Source organism: Adiantum capillus-veneris, chromosome 23, assembly GCF_014529385.1.
Source record: "Adiantum capillus-veneris isolate H3 chromosome 23, ASM1452938v2, whole genome shotgun sequence".
Taxonomy (NCBI): Eukaryota; Viridiplantae; Streptophyta; class Polypodiopsida; order Polypodiales; family Pteridaceae; genus Adiantum; species Adiantum capillus-veneris.
In genome coordinates, this window is record NC_140953.1 from 48,384,125 (window position 1) to 48,407,760 (window position 23,636).

General features: G+C 43.1%; 1 protein-coding gene across 1 annotated transcript; it reads left to right on the plus strand.

Moving 5' to 3' along the window:
* The first annotated feature begins 20,718 nt into the window (after positions 1-20,718).
* LOC147427748 (uncharacterized) lies at positions 20,719-21,617 on the plus strand. Its single transcript, XM_086497169.1, has one exon. It carries the CDS (start codon positions 20,719-20,721, stop codon positions 21,259-21,261), a length of 543 nt encoding a protein of 180 aa, XP_086353295.1. The 3' UTR covers positions 21,262-21,617.
* The last annotated feature ends 2,019 nt before the right edge of the window (positions 21,618-23,636 follow it).

Below are 23,636 nucleotides of genomic sequence, written 5' to 3' on the forward strand. Positions count from 1 at the left end.
CCCTTTCAACATAATGTTAAACTTTACTCGTGCAAATAAATTATGCGTCGGCATCATTGATTGGGGCATGATGCTTAGAATGCCAGCCAAGAACGTATTAAATATGTATTTGCATTCAAGAGCTCAATTCGACTTTGCAATTTTGGAGGCAAAGGAAGCAGGGGAAGGAGAGATTGCAAAGCGACCATGGATTGCTCTAGAAATATATGATCCACGGTGCGCATATGCATACACAAAAGAAAGCAACATTTATGCATTAGGTTTTCTATTGGATACGTTGATAAACTTTGGAGTGCAGCTAGGAAAGTCTATTTCCCAGAAGAAGTATTTTACCACCCCGATCAAGATGCTATTCAGATAAAAGTCGACTGCTGGATGAAGTTAAGAGAGCCGGAAGCTAGAAGAAACACATTAGATGTTTTGATCTTTTTCAAAGAGCATCTAAAGATAGACCCTAATCCTGTCCAGCGAGGGCTTGTTGAACTTGCGCCGTCTTTTTACCCGGATGGAATATTTTGTACTTTGTACTTTGTCTTGTTGTCTAGGTATTATATTTGCATTGAAGTCTATTTTTTTGGGTTTGGGGGGGTTCACCTCATTGATTCATTTGAACTATTTTTGAATTTGTATGTCTTTAGTCAATTGTCTTGTGGTTCAATTGGATCAGTTGTGATTTTGTTTTTTGCATCAATTGCAGAATATTTGACTGAACTAAGATACGCCACTTGTGGTATCTTTGAAAAGCTAAATCATGAGAACAATTTCTTGTCAAAGATAGTGAATATTTGTCTATTTGTCCATTATAGTTTTAAGATACTATGGTTGATGAAGAACAAGATTGTGGTACCCAAACAGTGCCAGATGATCAATAGTAAGTCGCTGTTAATACGTTTCAGCGCATGAAATCTCTATCGCACAGTATGTCCGCACAACAAGCGATGCGCACTGCTCAACGACTATCAAAATGGGCAAATCTTAACCATTTTTAATGGAAAGATATCAATGGAAAGAAGAAGTATTTCACCACACCGACAAAGAAAGATATTTTAACGACACAATTGGTAAAGAAAGACACAAAAATAACACGGCTATTTGTAGCAACCCAAATATCCCAAGCATCCCAGTTCCTAATGGAGAAAAGTATTCATCGCTTTAGCCACGATGTTCAAAATTTGACACAGCAAGTGAATCCTCCGTGTGTACAAGGGACACATATTAGTCACCTTGTCCTGCATCCAGAGTTGGTTCCCACGTCACAATCAGATGCATCTTCATCTTCCCAAAGTCCAGTTTGCTACAAGAATTTTGATGGATGGAGTGGATTCTATACATTGGCATGTGGTTATTAATACCACCTCGTGTGTTTAATTTTTTTAATGCACAATAGTAGCCGATGTGCAATGTGTTCACAAGATATTCCACAGAGAATATATTATATGTTTGGCATGACAAGTGAGTATAAATTCAAGCAAGCCCGCCAAGACACCCCTAGCACAATTAGAAATCGATTTGGTAACGAAGATGCAAGTTCTAAGTAGAATAATTGAGATCAACATATTATGTATAATCACTACTATGAAGCATTGTATTTGATCAAAACACACTAAATACAAGCTCTTTCATAATGGTTTTTGACACAATCTTCATTACACTCTCAAGCTATATTGAATCTGTGAAGTTGTTATCTTGTTTTGAGTGTGAGTGTTGTGGGTCTTCATGTAATTCAACTTCCACATCTATTATCAGATTCTCTTCTATTTTGTCTATAGTGCATTGAGATACACCGACATAAAACTCCTCTTTGTCTTTGTTTTGACAATCGTACACCTAGACTCGCATTTCCTTCTCATAGCCAACACTTTCATTGTGATGAAATGTCTTTTTGTTATAAAACATATACACTAATTCTTTTTCTTTGTTTACTAATAATCTGTTGCGAATAGTGCTATGAACATACTTGTACATACTCCGATTTCTCTCTGAACTTGAGTTTGCTACATATTATGCTAGTACTTTCATTGCAAGCGGACGTAAGGTCAAGTAATGCTCTCGACCATTCATCCTCCACCACTTCCATGAAGGTTTCTCTTATGCCATTGACTGTATAAAATCATTCACAAAAGGGCCTTCTTTTAGTTTCTTTGATACAATCAATTCGGTCCTGAACATTGGAGTAGAACGTGTTGACCACGTATTAGAAATCACTGACCACCTCTGTATTGGACATCATATCTAAATTTCTATACTTTGGATCGAGCATGTAAGCCACACTATGGAGTGGACTATGAGCTCTCTCCCATATTGCATAAAAATACTTGGCCAAAATTCTTCGTTGTTTGACAGAGAATGGTAGTTGCCACACCTTCTCTACTACAAACTCTTTTAGCTCCTTAGGATCAAGACTTTGTTGGATTGACCACCATGTCATCCACACTTTGCCCATATTTGGTGCCTCCTGATCAAGGTTGCAAATTGAGAACATAACGGGCATCATTACATGGTATGCATCCATTACATTCCTCCACCAAGCAGCCTTGTTTATGGACCCATGTAGACATGTAATTTTCTCTTTCACTTTTTCTTTCTGCTCAAGCTGCCATTCATCAAAGGCCGTGCAATTAGAAGGATAAACTTCCTTGGTTTTGCATTCACTTTTATACATTGGAATTACTTCTCTGCAATAAGTACACTGTGATTGAACATGCACATTCTGTACAAATCGGCACTCTTTGTCATTTCAAGATGAATTTCACAACTTGTCGCATTGTTTCAATTATTTTGGCAAACTATGTGGTTTCTTCACTAGTGTACCAATCCTTCAGCACTAAGTTTAAGTTACGCGTATTACAACCATTGGCAAAAATGTGTGGAAAGCACTTTTTTAATAATTTGCTAGCATTTTTACAATTCTTTGCATTGTCCATGACTACTTGAATGACATGTTCAACATCGACTTCTTTGATTGCATTAATCCAGACCTCAAAAATGTCTTTACCACTTTTAATTGCACCAGAACTGTCAATCGCCTTTATGTACTTTTCTCCCCTTGGACAAACCAGCATTACATTGATCAATGGTCTTCTTTGAACATTAGACCAACCATCACTCACAATTGTGCATCCTGAAAGTGAAATATTTCCAAGCATTATTTTGGAAACACGCTCTTTGACTTCGATGTAACAGTTTTCCAGGAGATCATTTTGTATCGTGTGATACAAAGGGGCTGAAAATCCTGGGCCAAACTCACCGATTTTCTTCCAGTGGCCTTCCAATGATTGTTGTCTACCATGACTAGAGCACTAAATGTCTATGTCTACCAGAGTGAAAAAAAAATCACTTTGGCGAGTGTGTTTATGCTTCTTCTAGAGACTGCATTCGAAAGCTTTGATGCAATGATTTTTGATGCATTTTCCAAGTCCACCTTTATTGTGACGCTTAAAAGGAACGCTGCTTGATATTTCCTCTCCCCGCACACGCTATTCTGCAGGGTTAGTTGGTGTCACCACAAGATCAGTAGAGTTAATATTTGGCTCTGACTGCTCTTGACTTGCATCCAACAGAGCTATGTATCCGATGTCTCTTGCCACCCTTTTTGGTGAGATCTTCTCTCAAACGCTTAGCAATTGTAGGTGCCTTAAGATGTTCATATTCTCACAATTATTTTTAATGCTACCCAAAAAATGGTCCCTAATACGTGGTGCACCACCTAATTTTGGAGTGCAGCATAAATTAACATTGCCACTCCATATATCAACCGCATATGTTGTGAGCATAATCCCACTCTTTGTCAGGGGCTTTTTTACTCTTTGTATTATTCGTACCACTTGTGTCGACATTTAACTCCATTGCTTTCGATTTAATACTGAAGGCATACGAACTAGATGTTCAGTTTTAAAAACATTTTTCTTCTTTTTGATATATATATTAGAGAAACATTCACTAAGAAAGTAATCAAATCTGCACAGTATGAGATTTATAATGCACTCTAGTGAATCCACATATCGATCATAACCTTTGCATTAAGGATACAATAGTTATTGACCACTCGAGATAGATCCATATCCATGTTAAACAATTTTTCCTTTCCACTTGGCAAGTGTGAAGTCATCCTTGCATCCTCCTCATCTGACCACATGTGGGCATTGAGATATCAACTTGTGCCAAATACCTTGAAATGTAAACAAATGCCTCTTGTACGATCCACCCTCCGGCCATACATGCCTCTGGCTGGGACCTTAGCCACACAAAATCTTTGAGAGTCTTTAAAAACCTCTCTACAACATCCATCGTTCATACACTACTCCACATATAGTGATCTCCTCAACCACATGAACCAAGAGGTGGATTTGTCTAAGAAGAATGGATCAAGGAAATGCATCCTCAATGACACACACGATTTCTACACCAAAGCGTTTGAGCAGTAGGGATGGCATCTATTTCAATTTCTTTGGAGCTTACAAATCTACAAGAAAACACACAAGAGTACACTAAGTGCTTGTTGAGGGTATTGTGTACATAGAGAAGTTTAGGTGTATGGAGATGTGGTGTACCTTACTCACTCTCTGAGTTTGAAAATAGCTTCCCTCACTTTCTTGTCCTGGCATATGCACATACTCACCGGCAAAATGAACTACGATGTCAAAATAGTAAACGAGGAAGTGAGAGAAAGTCATACGCACAAATCAATATCTAGACAAAATGAGGGAGAGTGAGATAATATAGAGAAATAATTACAACTAGCATTGTGTGCCAATCATGAGACTTCAACCCATACAATTGAATGCTTTCACCTTTGTTTGCTTTTGTGAAAGCTTCCTTTAGTAACCGCATGTATCTTGTTGGTATGCGAATAGACACAATGGCACTCACAAGGGCAAGGTCGGGCTAGGCAGTGTGGAAAGGGAGTCCAACTAGGACAAAGGGCTAGGAGCCATGCTATATAGTGGGTGGTTGGGAGGTGGACTCCTAGGTTCTAGTTCCCCTTGTCTAACATTGGTATCAGAGCAAGATTCCTATTTTTGGGAAGGGACAGGCGTGGTGTTGGAGAGCCACACAAAACTTTGCATGCTTTGCATGTCGGGGTCAAGAGCATCATGGAGCTCATCCCCTGTGAAGAGGACGACGAAGAGGACTCGGTGGGAAACCCCACTTGCGAGGAGAAGGGGCCAACACGGGACCTGCACCAAATTGCCTCCTCTCGGGCTTGACGGCATCGCGTGGGCATCTTGAGCATTTCACGTGCCTGTTGGTAAGCGCTTTGGACCAACACCCACACCGGGGTGGGCTTTGCTTGCCTTGCGCTACCTGCGAGCTTGCCATTGCCTGTGTTTGGCGTTTTTTTTCACACCCAGTGGGCGCCCAACCCTTTGGGTTAGTGGGCACCCTAAATTTTTCCACAAACAAGGGACGGTACCCACAGCAGGGTATCCCCCCTCCCTCTTCCGAAGCTTCGGGTGAAGCTAGGCATACCGACAGGGCCAAGCAAGGGCAAGGCCGGGAAATACAAAGGGCAAGTTGCCATTTTTGTTGCGTATACTGCATATTAGTTTTTCGTAACTTCATTCAAGTTGTAGGCAAGTTATCCAAAAATGACTGTTAAACTTGGGATCACGATCACTGACAATGTTACTTGGCAAACCATACAACTTGTATAGATTGTCCACAAATAACTTGGCTAGTTCTGGAGCCTTAACCATTGATTTGGTTGGATTAAGCTTACATAGTTTAGTCAACTGGTCTATGACCACCCATACCGAGTCATGACCTCGTATAGTGGTTGGTAAACCCACAATAAAGTCCAAAATACAAAGACCAGTGCAGTACGGGTGCTCAAGGCAAACACACCTACACGAACAGATTGTTTTCTTGGAAACCGAAGCAAGATTACATCCTCAACGGCGATTGGAGCACGAACAAAATTAGCACGACTAATTACCGGTATCAACGGGATTCTTTATCGGTATTTATCGATTGCGGTACATCCTACATCTACGGCACATATTATTGACATCGGGTATTTTTCTTGCTAGTCCTTTCACTGCACTATGTCCCTATGGATTCAGATATCAATATGACTTTTGATTTCAAGCAAAATACACATGATCCTGCCCATGATGGCTCGCGACCGGATGCTCTCACGGAGAGTGCCGCGACGCTACGGCAGGTGACGACACTTATGAATTGCTCGACATTCAAGAATTTCGTGCACTTCAGACACGCATATCAATCATGGAAGGAAATTGTTAATCTTTAAATGAAAACATCACTAAATTATCCACGTTAGTGATCCAATTAATGCAACAACAGTCCAAGGGTCCTGTTGACATGCACATGCATGAGCACAGGGGCAAGGCCCTTCTAATCAGGGACAAGGTCCATCTGTTGATACTTTGCACATTGCTACACAGGGGCAAGGCCCTTCTAATCAGGGACAAGGTCCATCTGTTGATACTTTGCACATGCATGAGCACATTGCTACACAGGGGCAAGGCCCTTCTAATCAGGGACAAGGTCCATCTGTTGATACTTTGCACACTCTCACTACAAAAGAGGTGGATGAGTTGTTGAAAAACACCAAACCAGCGACTTTTAAGGGAGAGGACCGCGATCGCAATAAGGATGCAGTGAATATCTTTCTCAGCAAGTGGGATGGAATTCACGCCTTACGGCGTACTCCGGACGTAGTCAGAGCACTGCAAACAAGTTTAACTCTGGAAGGCAAGACCTACAAATGGTGGATGTCTCTCAAGGAGAATAATATCATACCACAAAGTTGGGCAGCTTTTGAAACTATGTTTCGCAAAGAATTCTTGCCTATAAATGAGGCAGATCGGAATTGGACGGCTTGGGACACGTGTTCCATGCGCCAATACCCATCATTACTTGAATATATATCTCACTATCAGGATGTTATCCTCAAGTTGGAAGGCCTAGATACCTTTCAGCAAGTATGGGGGTTTATACGTGGTCTGACACCAGAGCTTAAGAAGCATGTCAAGACCCAAGACCCTAAAACACTTGAGGAAGCCATAGTGAAAGAACATATTCATGATGATCCAGATGAAAACAAATCACATCATAATCACGTGCCTACTAATACACATGGTAATACACGCACACAGTATGGGCACAATAAAACGAAATTTATAGTAGCCAATTTAGAAGCATGTAAAAAACCCAAGGGGTCCAGAGGTCCTCTCTCTCCTGAGGACTTTGATAAAGCTAAGAAAGAGAAATTATGGTTTCAATGTTTAAGAAGCGGTCATGGCAAAATGGATTGTCCCAAGGGGAAATCTATTGCTCATGGCAAGGAGAAAGCAGTGCACACGGTGCAACTGTTGCCTCTTGAGTCTTCTTCATGATTCTCTACAGTGGAAGTAACACACACCAAGGTGGTGCATGAATGATGTCTCACAGCTTCCATGTGGCAACAGACCTTCGGACCGCATGAGTTAGTACGTATGTACAGATCTCTGCAAGGGCACAAGGTGTGCATCTTGGTAGATGACGATGCTACTCACAATTTTATCAATTACGGATTGGTGAAAAAACTCAAATTACCTCAAACTCCGAGTACCCACCGCTACAAGGTATCAATGATGAATGGACATGATACCGAAATCTGGGATACTCAAGTCCGAGCTGTTCCGTTGGAAGTACAAGGCTACTCCATATCCTTGGATTTTCAGGTTATGAACATGGAGAGGGCAGACGTGGTCCTTGGTAGGGAATGGTTGCATAGCCTAGGACCATCACTGAAGCGTAGCTATGAGCACAACAGCTTGATGTTTGAATCCCATGGCACACATGTGTTGTTGTTAGGAGAGAAGGATGTACCTTCTTCACCATTGATATGTACAGCTGAGCTTATGCAGCTCGTTTCTAATAATGAAATAGATCAAGTTTTATTGTGTTACTCATTGTTTCATTTTCTCTCTAACATTGAATCTGTTGAACATTCCTCAACGCCGCATACTTCTCTCTCATCTCTTCCACCAATGGCTACTTCCAAACAAGCAAAAGTTGCTAGTGAGTTACAAAGATTATTAAAGGAATTTCAAGATGTTTTTCCTAATGATTTGTCACCAGGATTACCACCGACACGATCGGTGCAACATAGCATCGATGTGGCAGGCAGTAAACCTGTCAGTAAACCGCCCTACCGTATGAGTTACTCTGAAGCTGTTGAGGTGGAACGTCAGCTTGCTGACTACCTTAGCAGAGGGTTTATCCAACCCAGTTCTTCACCATGGGCTACTCCTATCCTATTAGTGAAGAAAAAAGACGGCAGTATGCGCATGTGCATAGACTACCGTGGCTTAAATGCGGTTATTGTTAAGCACAAGTACCCATTGCCATGCGTGGATGAGTTGTTCGACAACCTCACTCATGCTCGCATTTTTACAAAAATAGACTTGCGGTAAGGCTATCACCAAGTCCGTATTCGACTGGCTGATATACCCAAAACTGCATTCTGAACAAGGTTTGGACACTACGAGTTTTTGGTTATGCCCTTTGGGTTAACCAATGCGCCCGCCACATTCATGACACTTATGGATAGTGTCTTAAAGCCGTACTTGGGCAAATTTTTCATCGTTTTTCTCGATGACATTCTAGTCTACAGTGCTTCTAAGAAGAACACTTACAACATCTAAGGCAGGTGTTCGAATTGTTACGAACAAATAAATTATATGCCAAGGAACCTAAGTGTGATTTTCTGAAAGAATAAATTCACTATCTTGGGCATGTTATTTCAGCCAATGGGCTATATATGGATCAATCCAAAGTGGATACAATCCGGCAATGGCCTTCTCCTAAAAATCTAGAAGAGTTACAGATTTTTTAAAGGATTTGCAGGCTTTCACCAAAGGTTCGTTAAAGTTATGTTAGTTATGTTGTTCCCATGACGGATCAACTGAAAGGCAAAGGCAAAGCTTTTCGTGGGGACCCGCTCAACATCACAGTTTCGATACGCTCAAGGATGCATTATCTACAACTTCCATACTAGCTATTGTAGATCCTTTGAAACCGTACATTTTGGAAACGGATGCCAATGACCGTGCTATTGGAGTAGTCATGTTGCAAGACGGATGGCCAATTGCATTTGAAAGCAAGAAGCTTGATGCAGCACAGCAGAACTACTTTGCTTATGAGCGCGAACTCTATACAAAAGGTGTTTGACCATGAAAGCATTAAATAATTTACACAACAAAAGGATTTGAAGGGCCGGAAAGCCAAGTGGGCCGAGATTCTTCAAGAATATGACGCCAAGCTCCGGTATCGTAAAGGACGATACAATGCGGTGGCTGACGCTCTAAGTCGTATGCCGGAGATCAATTCTCTTTTGTTCACGGAACTTCGTAGTGAATTTTTTGGATTCTCTAAAGGGCAAATATGAGCATGATGAAGCATATTCCAAAGTGTGGAGCCATGTACAAATGAGGGATCCTTCTCACTCTAATGATGGTAGTGTAACGTTAACCTCCACACATAGTTCTCCTCTATTGAGTGATGAACTACAGAGATGGAAGCATTTCACCATCAACAGGGTACCTACTCCATAAGGGGAGAGTTTGTGTACCGATGGACACAGACATTCGGTGCCAAATTCTTTATGAATATCATGATAGTCCAAGTGTAGGGCACCCGGGTATTAGAAAGACTTATGCTCTCGTACGACGATAGTTTTACTGGCCAGGTTTACATGGCTTTGTTCAAGCTTATGTCTTGCATTGCCAAAAATGTCAAGTTAACAAAGCAGAGCGCCTGAAAGTAGGAGGACTCTTACATCCTTTGGAGATTCCCAACGGAAAATGGGAAAGTATCTCTATGGACTTTATTGTGGGTTTACCAACCACTGTACGAGGTCATGACTTGGTATGGGTGGTCGTAGACCGGTTGACTAAACTATGTAAGTTTATTCCAACCAAATCAACGGTTAAGACTTCAGAATGAGCCAAGTTATTTGTGGACAATCTATACAAGTTGTATGGTTTGCCAAGTAACATTGTCGGTGATCGTGATCCCAAGTTTAACAGTCATTTTTGGAGGGCTGTGTTCAAACGCTTGGGTACACAACTAAACCTCAATACAGCTGATCATCCAGAAACGAATGGTCAGACTGAACAAGTTAACCAAGTGCTAAAGGATATGCTAAGAGCATGCGTTAGCAAGAAACAGTCAGACTGGGAAGAATGTTTACTTATTCTCGAGTTTGCCTACAATAGTGCTAAGCATGTCACAACTGGATTTAGTCCTTTCATGCTCATGTATGGGTTTCAACCTAGGTCACCTGTTACGGTGGGGTTGGCAACCGAAAAGCTCCAACAGGTTAAGGATATTCTCCAAGACCACATGGATATGCTGAAACTCGCTCGTCAGAATGTCCGACAAACGCAGGATCGATATAAGAAGTACACTGATATGTTTACATGTCTAGTCTCTCCCTAACATGATTGTAATGTAATCAATACTATATCATCTCTCACATCAAATAAGTGCATAGGGTAGACCAAGCCACTCTGAGCTTCTTTCACTATGACTAGCAAACCTCAACGCATATGGAAAGAGTGCTACCTCTCTATCTACCACTATAACTACCTCTCTAACATGTGTCAAAGTCGCATATGCATCTCGCATACATCTGCATCACTACCTCATGCGTCTAAAGCAACGACGTCTAATATGCCCTGTGTGACCAAATTGCCAACATCTTAAGTGTAGTGTTGACCCAAATGAGACCACTATCTCACATGAGTCATCGTTGTGGACTCAGAATTGTCACACATATCAACTGCCATAAGTGAAGCTATGACTCTACAACATGTACAATGACAATGTGCATAAACCAATGCCAAAGAGAAGTGCACCAAACCTAGAAACAAAAGTAATTCCCTGTGGGGAGAAAAAACTCTCAAAAGAGCTCACCAGCACTCGTAGTGCTCAAGCGCATCAACGCATAAAATCTCCCACAGTAGTGTGACCACACTGTGCTCTGCAATCGTCACATTGATGCAAGTTTCAATTGCCAAAAGTATATGGAACGTGTAACCAGTGGCTACTTGTAAACTGTATGTTGTAGACTCGTGATCAAATTATTTGTCGATAAAAAAAAGTGCATACCATAAATCTACCTATAAGCATTGCGAGCATACACAAATCTCACTCTTGTGAGAGTGGATACAAGAAGACCAACCCATATCCAAAAACAACCATATGCCTGTCAATGTGGGAGCAAAATCAACCACAACAAGAGGGAACCACTATCTCAATCCGATGAGTGAAAATGCATCAAAAGAGTGTATGGAAATCAAGCCAAAACTATGGCGAGAAATGTAGGGAAAATCGGATAGAGTCTCCCCTGTAGAATGAGTGAAGTCTTAATGCAAACTCTCAAACCATAAATTGCATCCAAGATGCCAAAGTGGAAAAAGCTCTCAACCACTATAAACTGACCAAAATTTGTCAACAAAAGATATGCCAAAGTGAAAGTAAACCTCGACTACTATAGTCTTTGATAGAGGATTCAAAACCATAAACCATGACACTACTCAATGCCACCAATGAGTAGAAATGCCAAAATGGATCCACAATGATCACAAGTTGCACTCAACTTACATCAATAGAGTGATCGTGCATAAAAAAGCACCGATAGTGGTGTAATCCAAAAAGCTGATCAATGCGGAATCAATGCTATCAAGAGAGCTCAATGGAACTCAAAAGTGCTTGCCAAAATGCATGTACAATGGGCATCAACCATGTGCCATAACCATATGCAAATCCATCCACAAAGACCATAAACCGAAGCACAAAATTGCTATCAAATTTTCATGTGAAAACATGTGAGAGAAGCTCCACCTGTGAGCTCAAAAAATCGCCTCTCTCAAGAGATCGCTTCGATGATGTGTAAACACCTCCGTGATTCTTTACTCCAATCTACCAAAACCCCCTAAAACCACAAGTTCTACACAAGTTGAAATTGCATCTTCAACTCAATTTATGCACTCAACTTTGAGCACTTGTCGTGCTTCCAAAAGTGCATTGAACACATGCACTGCGCGAAAAAAGAAACCTTGAAATTCTTTTATACAATCAGTCTGAGCTGAATATCAGCAACACGGTGAGGAATTCGCAAAAAGTGTCTTCTGTAAAGTTGTAGACCACGGCATAACAGAGGGGGACGATAGGGAAGAATTTTCAAATCTACACTCTATAAGGAGAAAAACAAATTTGAAAACAGTGTTGTTGCCCACACAGTTTTTAGGGCAGCACCTTCACCTACACACAATCTTTCACACACTCTTTTGAGCTTCCACAAGAGCCCATCGGCTACGGCGACGGCCATGGGAGCTTGAGGATTGAGCTCGACTTGGATCCGGCAAAGAGAAGGCAAATTGGAGGAACCCAACAAAGAGTGGCTTCCTCGGTGTGTGCAACCCCTCTTGAGATCAAGGGGAAAGCTTAAATCTCTACAGTAAATTAGGGAAATTTTTTTTGAAGAGCTTGGGTGAGTTTTGAGCATGTGAGTCGGCTCGGTGCTTCATCCTTAGCATCAAGGAGAGAAATCAAGAAAATCAAAGCCTTTGGAGGTCATCTCTGCAATGCTGGAATTTTTAAAGGCTGCAACACTACTAAATAGAGCATAGAAGGAGCAGGGGAGTGTGTGTGTACACACACACACACACACACATACTGTGGCTAAATCATGTTGGAAATTAACAGTCGAGGAGTAAAGCTAAGAATTCTTAAAATCAAAAGCAAGCATTGGAAGCAATTAAATAGCGCTGGCAATAATTGAGCAAAACAACCATAGCTGCTAATTGAAAGCATAGTGTGTAGGCAAATTTGAACAGGCATTGGAGCAGCACTGGTGCTTGTTGTTTGAAAATGTGGTAGTGTGTGTGCATACACACACACACACACACACACACACAAAATATACAACAATTAAGCTCTACAAGAAAGTCGTGCAATAGCATCAAAATCCAACAAGGGGGAAAATCAAACAATTAAAAGCTTGGAATTTTGGAGCTCAAGAAGGGGTGCACTGAGGTGTGACGAACAAGCAAGAAGGCATATGTTTCTCTACAAATCATGCAAGCACTGACAAGCTTGGAGAATAGAGCTTGGGGAAGAAAGGTGTGTGTATACACACACACACGGGACACACACACACACACACATTTTGACAGATAAAGAGCCTTTTTCTTCAAGAGTGTGCTCCCACACACACTAGCTCGTGTTGGGGTATAAAGCCCAATGTGGTCGCCCAGGTAAGTGGGCGGGCCGCCAGGTATGTACACATATTCTTTTGTAAAAACCTAATAAGAACTCACTATGCTCTACACATTACAGTAGAGCGAGTTCACCATATCGTCGTGCTCTTCTTCTCGCACTCTCTCTCGCGTCACACTTTCGCTCGTAGTCCTTCAACTGGTATCAGAGCTCAGATCGAGGCTCGGGGCAGCATTTGCAGGTAGCCAGAGTCACCTGCTCAGATTGGAGTGAGATTCGACAGGCGAAGACACGGCCCCAAATCTCGTGGGACAGCCCGAAGGCCTTGGTGTTCTCAGAATTTCATTCTGAGGTCATCTCGGCCACCATTCGGCTTCGACAAAGTTCTGCGCAGGCCATTTTCGACTACGTGGTCTCAGCGGGTGTAGATCCGACTCTGCAAATTTGGGGTTTCGGCCTACGACTGCAGGTGCTGAGGATATCGGCACTCCCAAAGTGTTGATTTGTGGCTGTCTACACATCAAAGGACTGCTCACAGTTCTTGGAGGCGTGTCACATACGACACGGGCGTATCTACACACAGACTGTAGGCGACATTCACTAGTTCATCAGGTAGCTTGTGTTTGCTGCTTGATATTCCAAATTTCATTCCGACATTGCAGGTACTTCCACATGGGATGTATTGTCAGAGATGATGTATGTCTGTTGAGGGTTTGCTGGCTGTGAGTCACGCAGCAAACAACAGCCGCAGCGGTTATAGCATATAGTGGGAAATTTGTGGATGTATGACTTTGTGGGGAGTCTATGTACTGTCAGATTTATTGTAGCCTTTGTTGAGGGTCGAGTGAGGTTTTATTGAGCTGGGGGATTCTCGAATGTTGAGATCCTTTCGGTGATACAGGTCTTGGAGCGATCCCTCGAGCACCCTTAGATAGGCAGCTAGGATGTATTGACTGTGAGTTAGACAGTTGGGATTGCATCTTTGCTTTACTGCCGTTGAGGCATTGTCGCAGTCTATGCTTACAGGACAGTGACAGGACAGTGAGAGACAATACAGGTGCAGGACAGGTTTACCCACAGCTTACAGTGTTAGAGAGACAGTGGTTTTTTTAGCTGTTTTTTGGTCTGTTTTTTAGTACACCAGAGCCATTTTACAAAGGAGACTCTGCCGAAATTTATGCAAAATCTGAAGCTTTCTTGGTTCATTTGACAGGTTGATATTGGTTCAGAGGTCAGTTTACAGGGGAAACTCTGCCGAATTTTTCCCAGGAAAGTAAACTACTGTGAAGCGTAGCTATGGCTGGATCACAGGACACTGCTCTTTACAATATCAAGAAGTTGGATGGAACCAATTTCCCATTGTGGAAGAAGCAGATTTGGCACGTGTTGGTACAAAAGAAGCAGATAAAACCTATAAAGCTCAAGGGGATAAAACCAGAAGATATGGACGAAGATGAATGGAGCGAAATGGATGAATTGACACTTTCTACCATTATGCTGACTTTGGCAGAAAGCGTTTACTTCAATGTAGCAGACGAGATGTTGGCTTATCAAGCATGGTTAAAGCTGAGTGATCTTTATGAGAAGCAGAGTGTAGCTTCACAGGTATACTGGCTTAAGAAGCTTGTTGACTTGAAGATGAAAGAAGGGACACCTATGTCCAATCATCTGAATGAATTCAACACAATCTACAGTCAATTGTCAGCTCAAGGTGTCAAGTTTGATGAACCTGTTAGAGCTATGTTCCTGTTGATCACATTGCCGAAAAGTTGGGACACTTTTCGCACAGCTTTGAGTAATTCTGCACCTCCAGATGGTTTGAACATAGCAGGTGTAGAAGGAAGTCTGCTTACTGAAGAAACCAATAGAAAGACAATGGACAAAGGCAAAGGAACAGCCTTAGTTGTCAGGGGAAGGACCAAAGAAAAGTACAAAGGTGGAAAGAGGAATAGCAAGTCCCGCAGTGCTAAAGGCAAGAGTGACATAGAATGCTACCATTGTGGCAAGAAGGGTCACATGAAAAGAGACTGCAGAGAATGGAAAGCAGAAAAAGGCAAAGAGAAAGCTGAAGACCATGGTGAGAAGAACAAGTCCTCAGTGAAGATTCAAGAAATAAATGTGACAAACACTGTTGCTGAGGATGACAGTTTAGTGTCAGGAGACATCTACTTCTTGAAGAATACAATGGACTCAGCTCTTCTTACAACATCTGATGGAAATGCACTGAGTGACTGGATTATAGACTCAGGGACATCACTTCATGTGTCTCCAAACAAGGAGTGGTTTACCTCTTATGTGACCACTAAAGATCATGTTCGGCTAGGCAATGGGCAGACATGTGCGATCTTAGGTGTTGGAGATGTTCAATTGAAGTTTCAGAATGGCTCTTCTTTCACGCTGAAGAATGTGAGACATGTTCCCGCAATTACAAAGACCTTGATTAGCACAGGTTTACTTGATGATGCTGGCTACGTCACCACTTTTGGACAGAACATGTGGAAGATATCCAAGGGTTCTATGACAGTAGCACATGGAGTAAATTCTGGAGGACTTTGCATGATTTATGTATCAAATGTCTCTAAAAATGTAATCAATGCAACAGTGCAGCCGAACGTTTCTTTGTGGCATAGCCGGTTAGGACATATGTCCAAGAAGGGAATGGAAATCTTGTCTCGTTCTAGTTATTTGCCTGGATTTTCATTTAATGATTTTGAATTCTGTGAACATTTTCTGTATGGTAAGCAAACACAGCAGCCACATAAGCATAGAAGCAGTAGAAGAGATACACAGTTGGCACTTGTTCATAGTGATTTGTGTGGACCTATGCCTACCTATCTCTAGGGGGAGCTTCTTACTTTGTGACATTTATAGATGATTACTCGAGGAAAGTATGGGTTTACTTTCTCAAGCACAAGGATGAAGCATTTAGTGTTTTCAAAACGTTTGTGACACTTGTGGAGAATCAGAGTGGCAAGAAGCTTAAATGCTTACGCACTGACAATGGTGGAGAGTATGTTTCAAAGGCCTTTCAGGACTTTTGTGAGTCAAAAGGTATAAAACGTGAACTTACTGCTCCTTACAATCCTCCTCAAAATGGTGTTGCTGAGAGGATGAATAGGAATATACAAGAGAAGGTTAGAAGTATGTTGTCTAATGCACAACTGCCAAATGGGGGGCTGAAGCTGTATCAACAACTATTCATCTTATAAATAGATCTGCTAGCAAGGTTTTGCAGAAGGATTCAGTGCCAGATATGGTATGGTCAGGAAAAATGCCCTCATACAAGCATCTCAGAGTCTTTGGCTGTGAGGCATATACTCACTTTCCAAAGGAATTTAGGAACAAACTTGAGCCAAAGAGTAGAAAGTGCATCTTTCTAGGCTATGGTAATTCTGGTGAGATGGGGTACAGACTTTGGGATCCCGAATCCAGAAAGGTTGTCCACAACAATGATGTTCACTTTAATGAATCCAAATATCATTCTAAACCAGAGAGGGTTGAGGAGATTAGAAGAGTTGTCTTCCAAGAAGATGGACCTGCACATGCAAGACAAAATGTCAGGGCTCAAGAGGAGCAAGGACAGGATAGATTGAAACCACAGGTTGTGGCTAAGCCTGAGCCACCTATGGTACGTAGATCTAGACGTATCATGCGACCTCCTGATAGGTTTGTTCCATCTATGAACTATGTCATGTTGACTGATTGCAATGAGCCTTCATGTTACAAGGAAGCAGTGCAAATGAAGGACTCCGGGAATTGGCAATTGGCCATGCAGTCAGAGATGACAGCTCTGCATAAAAACCAGACATGGAAGCTAGTTAAATTACCACAGGGCAAAAAGGCTCTACCTTGTAAATGGGTTTACAGGTATAAGATCACCGCTCATGATAGTCAGCCAAAGTACAAAGCAAGTCTTGTTGCCAAGGGCTTTAAGCAAGAACAAGGCATTGACTTTGATGAAGTCTTCTCTCCGGTGGTCAAGATGACTACATTGAGATGCTTTCTTGCATTGGTTGCCATATTAGATTTGGTGTTGCACCAAATGGATGTCAAGACAGAGTTCTTGCATGGTGATTTAGATGTGGAAATTTACATGCAGCAGCCAGAAGGGTTTGTTGAGAAAGGCAAGGAAGATTTGGTATGCCAGTTGTTAAAGAGTCTTTATGTCTTAAAACAATCACCGAGGGCATGGTACCATAAGTTCCACAAGTTTATGCTTTCTCAAGGCTACAAACGTAGTGAGTTCGATCACTGTCTATATACAAAGAAGGCTAAGGATGGCAGTTGGCTGATCCTTATTTTGTATGTGGATGACATGTTGATTGTTGGCAAGCACTTGGAAGAAATTTCAGCTTTGAAGTCAAAGATGGCAAAATCATTTGACATGAAAGACATGGGTGAGGCAAGTCATATACTTGGTATGCGCATTGAGAGAGACAGATCAAAGAAGTTGATTTGGTTATCTCAAACAGAGTATATTGACAAGGTTTTGCAACGTTTCAATATGGAGAAGGGAAAGGCGTTGAGTGTTCCATTGCCACCATATGTGAAACTTAGCAAACAAGATTGTCCTGTGTCTGAGGAAGAACAGGCTGAAATGGATAAGATTCCATATGCATATGCAGTGGGTAGTTTAATGTATGCAATGATTGCTACTCGCCCAGACATTGCATTTGCAGTGGGAGTAGTAAGTCGATACATGTCAAACCCAGGCAAGAAACATTGGGAGGCAGTGAAAGGAATATTGAGATACCTGAAAGCTACAAAGAGTATGTGTGGGAGTAGTAAGTCGATACATGTCAAACCCAGGCAAGAAACATTGGGAGGCAGTGAAAGGAATATTGAGATACCTGAAAGCTACAAAGAGTATGTGTATATGCTATGGGAGTCAGGAGCTAAGTGTAAAGGGTTTTACAGACTCAGATTATGCAGGTGACTTAGACAACCGAAGGTCTACGTCAGGTTATGTCTTTACATTGGCTGGTGGAGCAGTATCATGGCGTTCTAGATTACAAGATTGTGTTACTCAGTCTACTACAGAGGCTGAATATGTTGCAGCATCAGAGGCATGCAAAGAATCAATTCGGCTTAATCGACTAGTAACAGATTTGGGAATCAAAGAAGAGATGCCTGTGTTATATTGTGATAGTCAAAGTGCTATACAATTGGCTCGCAATCCAGTTTATCACTCAAAGACAAAGCATGTGGATGTGAAGTATCATTTCATCAGGGAAATGCTCGAGGATAAGCAACTTCAGCTTGTCAAAGTTCACACCACAGAAAATCCTGCTGATGTACTTACAAAAGGACTTCCCTCAGAGAGCTTTGCGCATTTTCGCAAGTAGTTAGGTGTAGGGTAGTACATCACTTCTCTACATCTCTTGTATATTAGCTTGTATAGTAGCTTCTCTCACACTTAAAGTACCACATTGGACTTTAAGTGGGAGGTTGTTGGGGTATAAAGCCCAATGTGGTCGCCCAGGTAAGTGGGCGGGCCGCCAGGTATGTACAGATATTCTTTTGTAAAAACCTCATAAGAACTCACTATGCTCTACACATTACAGTAGAGCAAGTTCACCATATCGTCGTGCTCTTCTTCTCGCACTCTCTCTCGTGTCACACTTCCGCTCGTACTCCTTCAGCTTGGGCGTCGACAAGCGAGAAGAGAGAGGATTTGCGGTGTGTCACCGACACACATATATACATTCTTGTTCTTTGTGTGAGAGAGAGAGAACGAGATTCCTGGATTCTATTTGAATCAGCACTTCACGGCCTCGGCGGGTATGACTTTGTCAACATCGGCTTGGAGTGGTAGAGAGCAAGAGAGAGATTGGGCATCTCTTCGGTTCCCGATTATCGACATCGGCATTGGGCTCCCCTCATTGGTGAGCCAAGCTCTCAAACCTTGTGTTCTTCTATAGCTTGGCTAGTGACTTTTGTCCAGTGGCGAAAAGCGGCATCGGCATGTACTTCTCGGACTCAAGCGAGAGCGATTTGGCTCTCCTCTGGCCTAGCCTTGACATCAGCTACCCTCCTCCGATATATCCCCATTCTGGAGCAATTTTGGCTCCAATGGACATCCTCGGCTTCCTGACTTCAATGTTATTTGAGACATATCAAGCAAGAGCGGCATTGGCTCTCCTCTAGCTGCATCCGGAGCGGCTCAACTCCACAATGTCTCCTTGTTGGCAACCCCCTTGATAGCAATACGCTTTGACGATTCTCCACTTTCCCCCTTCGACGACACACTTTAGATGCATAGCGGGTCCGACGGACCATTTTGGAGCAATTTTCCCTAGAGCACGCTCAGCTCTTGGACGATGTTTACGACCACATGCGGGTGGTTGTACTTTGTGTCTGATTTTTGGTCAACAAGTTTCTTGACCAACGAGGTAGTGTACAGCAGTTTCCAAGCGCTTTGCTCGCATGTTGTCAATTCCTTGCAGTGCAGACTATGCGGCACATGTATTGTGCTCATGTATGAATGTGTGGGTCATTCTAGAGAGTGGTTTTAGTACGGTCATGCTATGTATGCATATGCATATATGGCTTGAGCTAGGTAGAGCTTGCAGGTAGAAGGTTCACATGTTTACAATGTTTTTTGGACAGGTACACTCGTCCATAGAGCCACTCGTTCAGGAGTGAGCTTCATTGCCAGGGTCTTGGTAGTTTCATGTATACCATTTGTGGATCTATCTACTGAGAAATTGAGTGTATGTTCATGCTTTATGCGGTATTGGTGAGATTTTTGAGTTTTTTTACTTAGTTTTTAAGAAAAACTCTGTCGACTTTGTCCCAGATTCTCGCCATGTTTATGCGTATCTGCAACTCACTCTCTGATGGTTTAGTGGTCGAGTTTGACTCCCACTTTGACACGTTTTGTCAGCTTGGACACAATTTAGTGTTCTTGCATCCACTATCGCAAGAGTGAGAGTTGCATACGCTTGTGTGGCTACAAATTATAGACAGTCACATGTTTTTTGCAGATTTTTGCAGGAAATCTTCTTGTGGGATGCGTTGGTGCACCCAAACCGTGTCGACCTGTGGAAGTGTCAGCAGCAGCAGCAGGAATATGGCATCAGGCAGGTTGATGATATCAGACTTTGGCAAGACTTATATGCATATTGGAGCAGGTACGATGGGGATATGTATGTCAAATGCGGCAATTTACAGGTCGATGATGGTTTTTTGGAGCTCTACTATTCGAAAGCTTAACGGCATGTGTGCCAATTCGGTGGACAAGTTCACCGGGATTGAAGATTGTGATGGTTGTGGCGGTCATCGCTTTAATCAAGGGAGATCTCGGCACCTGAAGTCATCTATGTGTAGTCGCTTATGTTGTTTTGTGGCCATGATGGCCTTGGCACAGGAGCATGAGTTCTTGTGTTAAGGTATGAGGAGCTATGCACGAATGATCGGCCGCGGGTTGCCTCTCGTGGGAAGGGGGTTCAGTAGAGAGGATAATATAAAAAAAGGAAATTTTTAATGAAACTGGAGGCATGCAGTGACGAGCAAAGCAAGGAAAAAGTTGCGCCACTGATTGTGCTCGCATGGAGAGGATGGCCAAGCCTTGCATGGGAAAGGCCAGGTCTGCAAGCCAGGTGGGTGGCCATAGCCTTGCATGGGAGAGCAAGTGACGGGAATCGGGAGTTGCATGGGGAAAGGAAAGGGTGGCATGCAGAGCACTGGAGGAGAAAAAGTCGAAGCCCAGCCAGTACGAGTGGGGTAGAAGTGGCCGTGACCAAGGGGAGCCCAGGGCCGCCACGGGCAAAAAAACGAGGGCGAGCAGCCTGGGGGGCGACTAGCAAAATAGAGCAGGGCCAAGAGACTGTCGCAAGGGGCAGGGGAGTGCGCCACAGGAGGGGCAGCAGCCCGTTGGACAGGGGAACAGGTGATGCTATGTTGGGGATGGCCACCAGGCTTGAGAAGGTGAGCGCTGCTGAGGAGCAGCCTGTGGTGATCATGGGGGGGCTGCCAAAGAGCAAGAAGCAAGTCTCCAGCACACAGCCAGGCATGGGCGGCCAGTAGAGAGCGCTGCCTCCTGACGGGTTGAAGAGAGGTAAAGGGCCAGGCGGACTCCATACAGAGAGGAGCTGCCATAGTTGAGGAGGTCGAGGGCTAACACTAGAGAAGGGGCCAGGCTTGGGGAATTGAGAAGCCGCCAAGTGGGTGCACCATTGGTTGGGGCTGCAGACCAAGCCGGGAAGGATCACAAAGGACCACCACGGAGAAGAGAAGTTGCCAACGAGGGTGGCCGGTTTTACGAGGAAAGGAGAGCCGCCATTGTGGCAAATAAAAAGCAGGGATTGTAGTGGCCGTTAACGCCATCATTGTACCCGCATATATGTGTTTTGATGCATGATTTTTCTATGGTTTATGGGACTGCTCGACTCGGATCACTTTGCTCCTTCGTCTTGTCTTGTGCTAGTCCGTGGTAGTGTTGGCTCCTGACCACACGGGTGTGTGTGTGCAGAGAGAGAGAGGGAGGGAGGGAGAGAGTGATTGTGGTTGCAGATTGGGTGTGGGTTTGTGTGCGATCGAGGTGTGTGTCATCTCCCTGTGTGAGTGCCTTTACAGATTGGGGAGCTGTATGCATCAATTGGTGTCGGGATAAGATGGTGTTTTGATGGGCTTGTTGTGCTGAGGTGTTTATGTGTGAGTGTGTGCAACCAGTGGTGTTCAAAGGCAAGTGTGTGCAATTGCAGTATGCAGATTGTGTATCGGTGTGTATGATTTTGTGTGGTTAGGGTTGCAGGTTAATCCCTGGGCTATAGAGAGGCAAGTTTGGAGTGTGTTGGGTTTGTTCCCCCTTCCCCCTTTCCAGCATTTTGAGTGTGTTTGCTCACTACTTGTGTATATGGTTCTATGCTTTATGCTCGGTTGAGCCCTTTATCCTAGATTTTTGTGCCTTCAAATAACAGATTGTGGAGCTATTATATACATATGCGATCATCGGTTATAATGCGTTGATCATGCTTTTCATGATTGTGTAGTGGTCGAGTTGATCTCCCACTTTGACATTTACTTATGGCAGCAAACATGTGTGACAATTCAAAGTTGACATTTACTTATGGCAGCAAACATGTGTGACAATTGAAAGTTGACATTCTTGACTCGTGAGAGATGACAATCTCATAGTTGCCAAAACCTACGTTGTTGGCATTGTGGTCACATATGGCACATTAGGCGCCACTGTTTTATCTCACCACATCATGAGCCGTAGCACCTTCTCTAGTGGGAGCTTTGGTTGTGTGCACTTGGATGATGGTTTGGCGTTTGACATTGTAGGTGCAGGAGATGTCTGCTTGTCGTTGCCTAGTGGTGCATCATATACACTACGACATGTGCGCTATGTTCCTCTAATGAGATAGAGCTTGATCTCAGTGAGACAGTTAGTAGATTGTGGGTATCAGACACCGAGAGCAGTCTTTTTAGATGCATTGCGGATCTTTAGTGATTGCCAGGGGAGCCTGCAGTGGCTTGGTGTATCTGAGGTTCGATACGACATAGTCTCGATTTTGTTGCAGGCATACGTTCAGAGAGAGATGAGACATGTCTCCTTCACGGTAGCACCACCATGCTCACGAGACAGAGCATTCAATTGTGTAGGGCGTGCCAGTAGACTCTATAGAGATAGAGGTAGAGCGACTGTGCTTTAGTGAGACACAACAGGTGTTATCAAAGTCTGTGCAGGCAAAGATAGTGCAGGTCTGCTCCCTAGAGACACGAGTAGAGATGATGGACCTGGAGTTCTTTATTGATATGCTCATGCTAGAGGATGATGAATTAATGCCAGGATGCATGGTTCCGCCTATGGGTGAGAGGGATGTAGCTATCCTAGTGTCGATGTTGACACATCCGTACGCGATGAGTTGTCTTGATTGATGCAGTGCATGCAAATAGCATAGGGTAGGCTAGGACAGCCAGGTTTGCATAGAATTTGTCAGCATTCAGGCATCTCATGTACGACCTACTAGTGTCGAGGCCTGACTTAGCAGCTGGAATGGGAGCATTTGCAATAGGGATTGTCAGTTGTACTGTGACTGCCACTAGAATGATGCATTGTGGAGCTTTGCAAATCATACATAGATGTTTGCAGGATATACATGCAGGCTCTAGCGTGGATACGCATGCTCACCTATCATTAAAATAGATATGACTACGTGTAGAGCAATTGAGCAAGCTAGTGGGTGTAGGTTGAGAGAGTCTATGACCAGTTTCTTTGTACATACTAGTAGTTTAGCTAGTAGCACTTGCTTATCACCACAATGGGAGTTTGTTGGGGTAAAGGCATTACATCTCTGCCCGTCATTGTACATCTTTCCTTATTCTTCATACACCAAAAGAATAAGGAGCTCCTCACACATTCTTGGAGTCTTGCTCCCCACACATCACGGCATTGC

What these genes read in the sequence shown, in the direction of transcription:
- LOC147427748 (XM_086497169.1), top strand. Translation starts at nt 20,719, where the DNA reads ATGAAACTGGAGGCATGCAGTGACGAGCAAAGCAAGGAAAAAGTTGCG.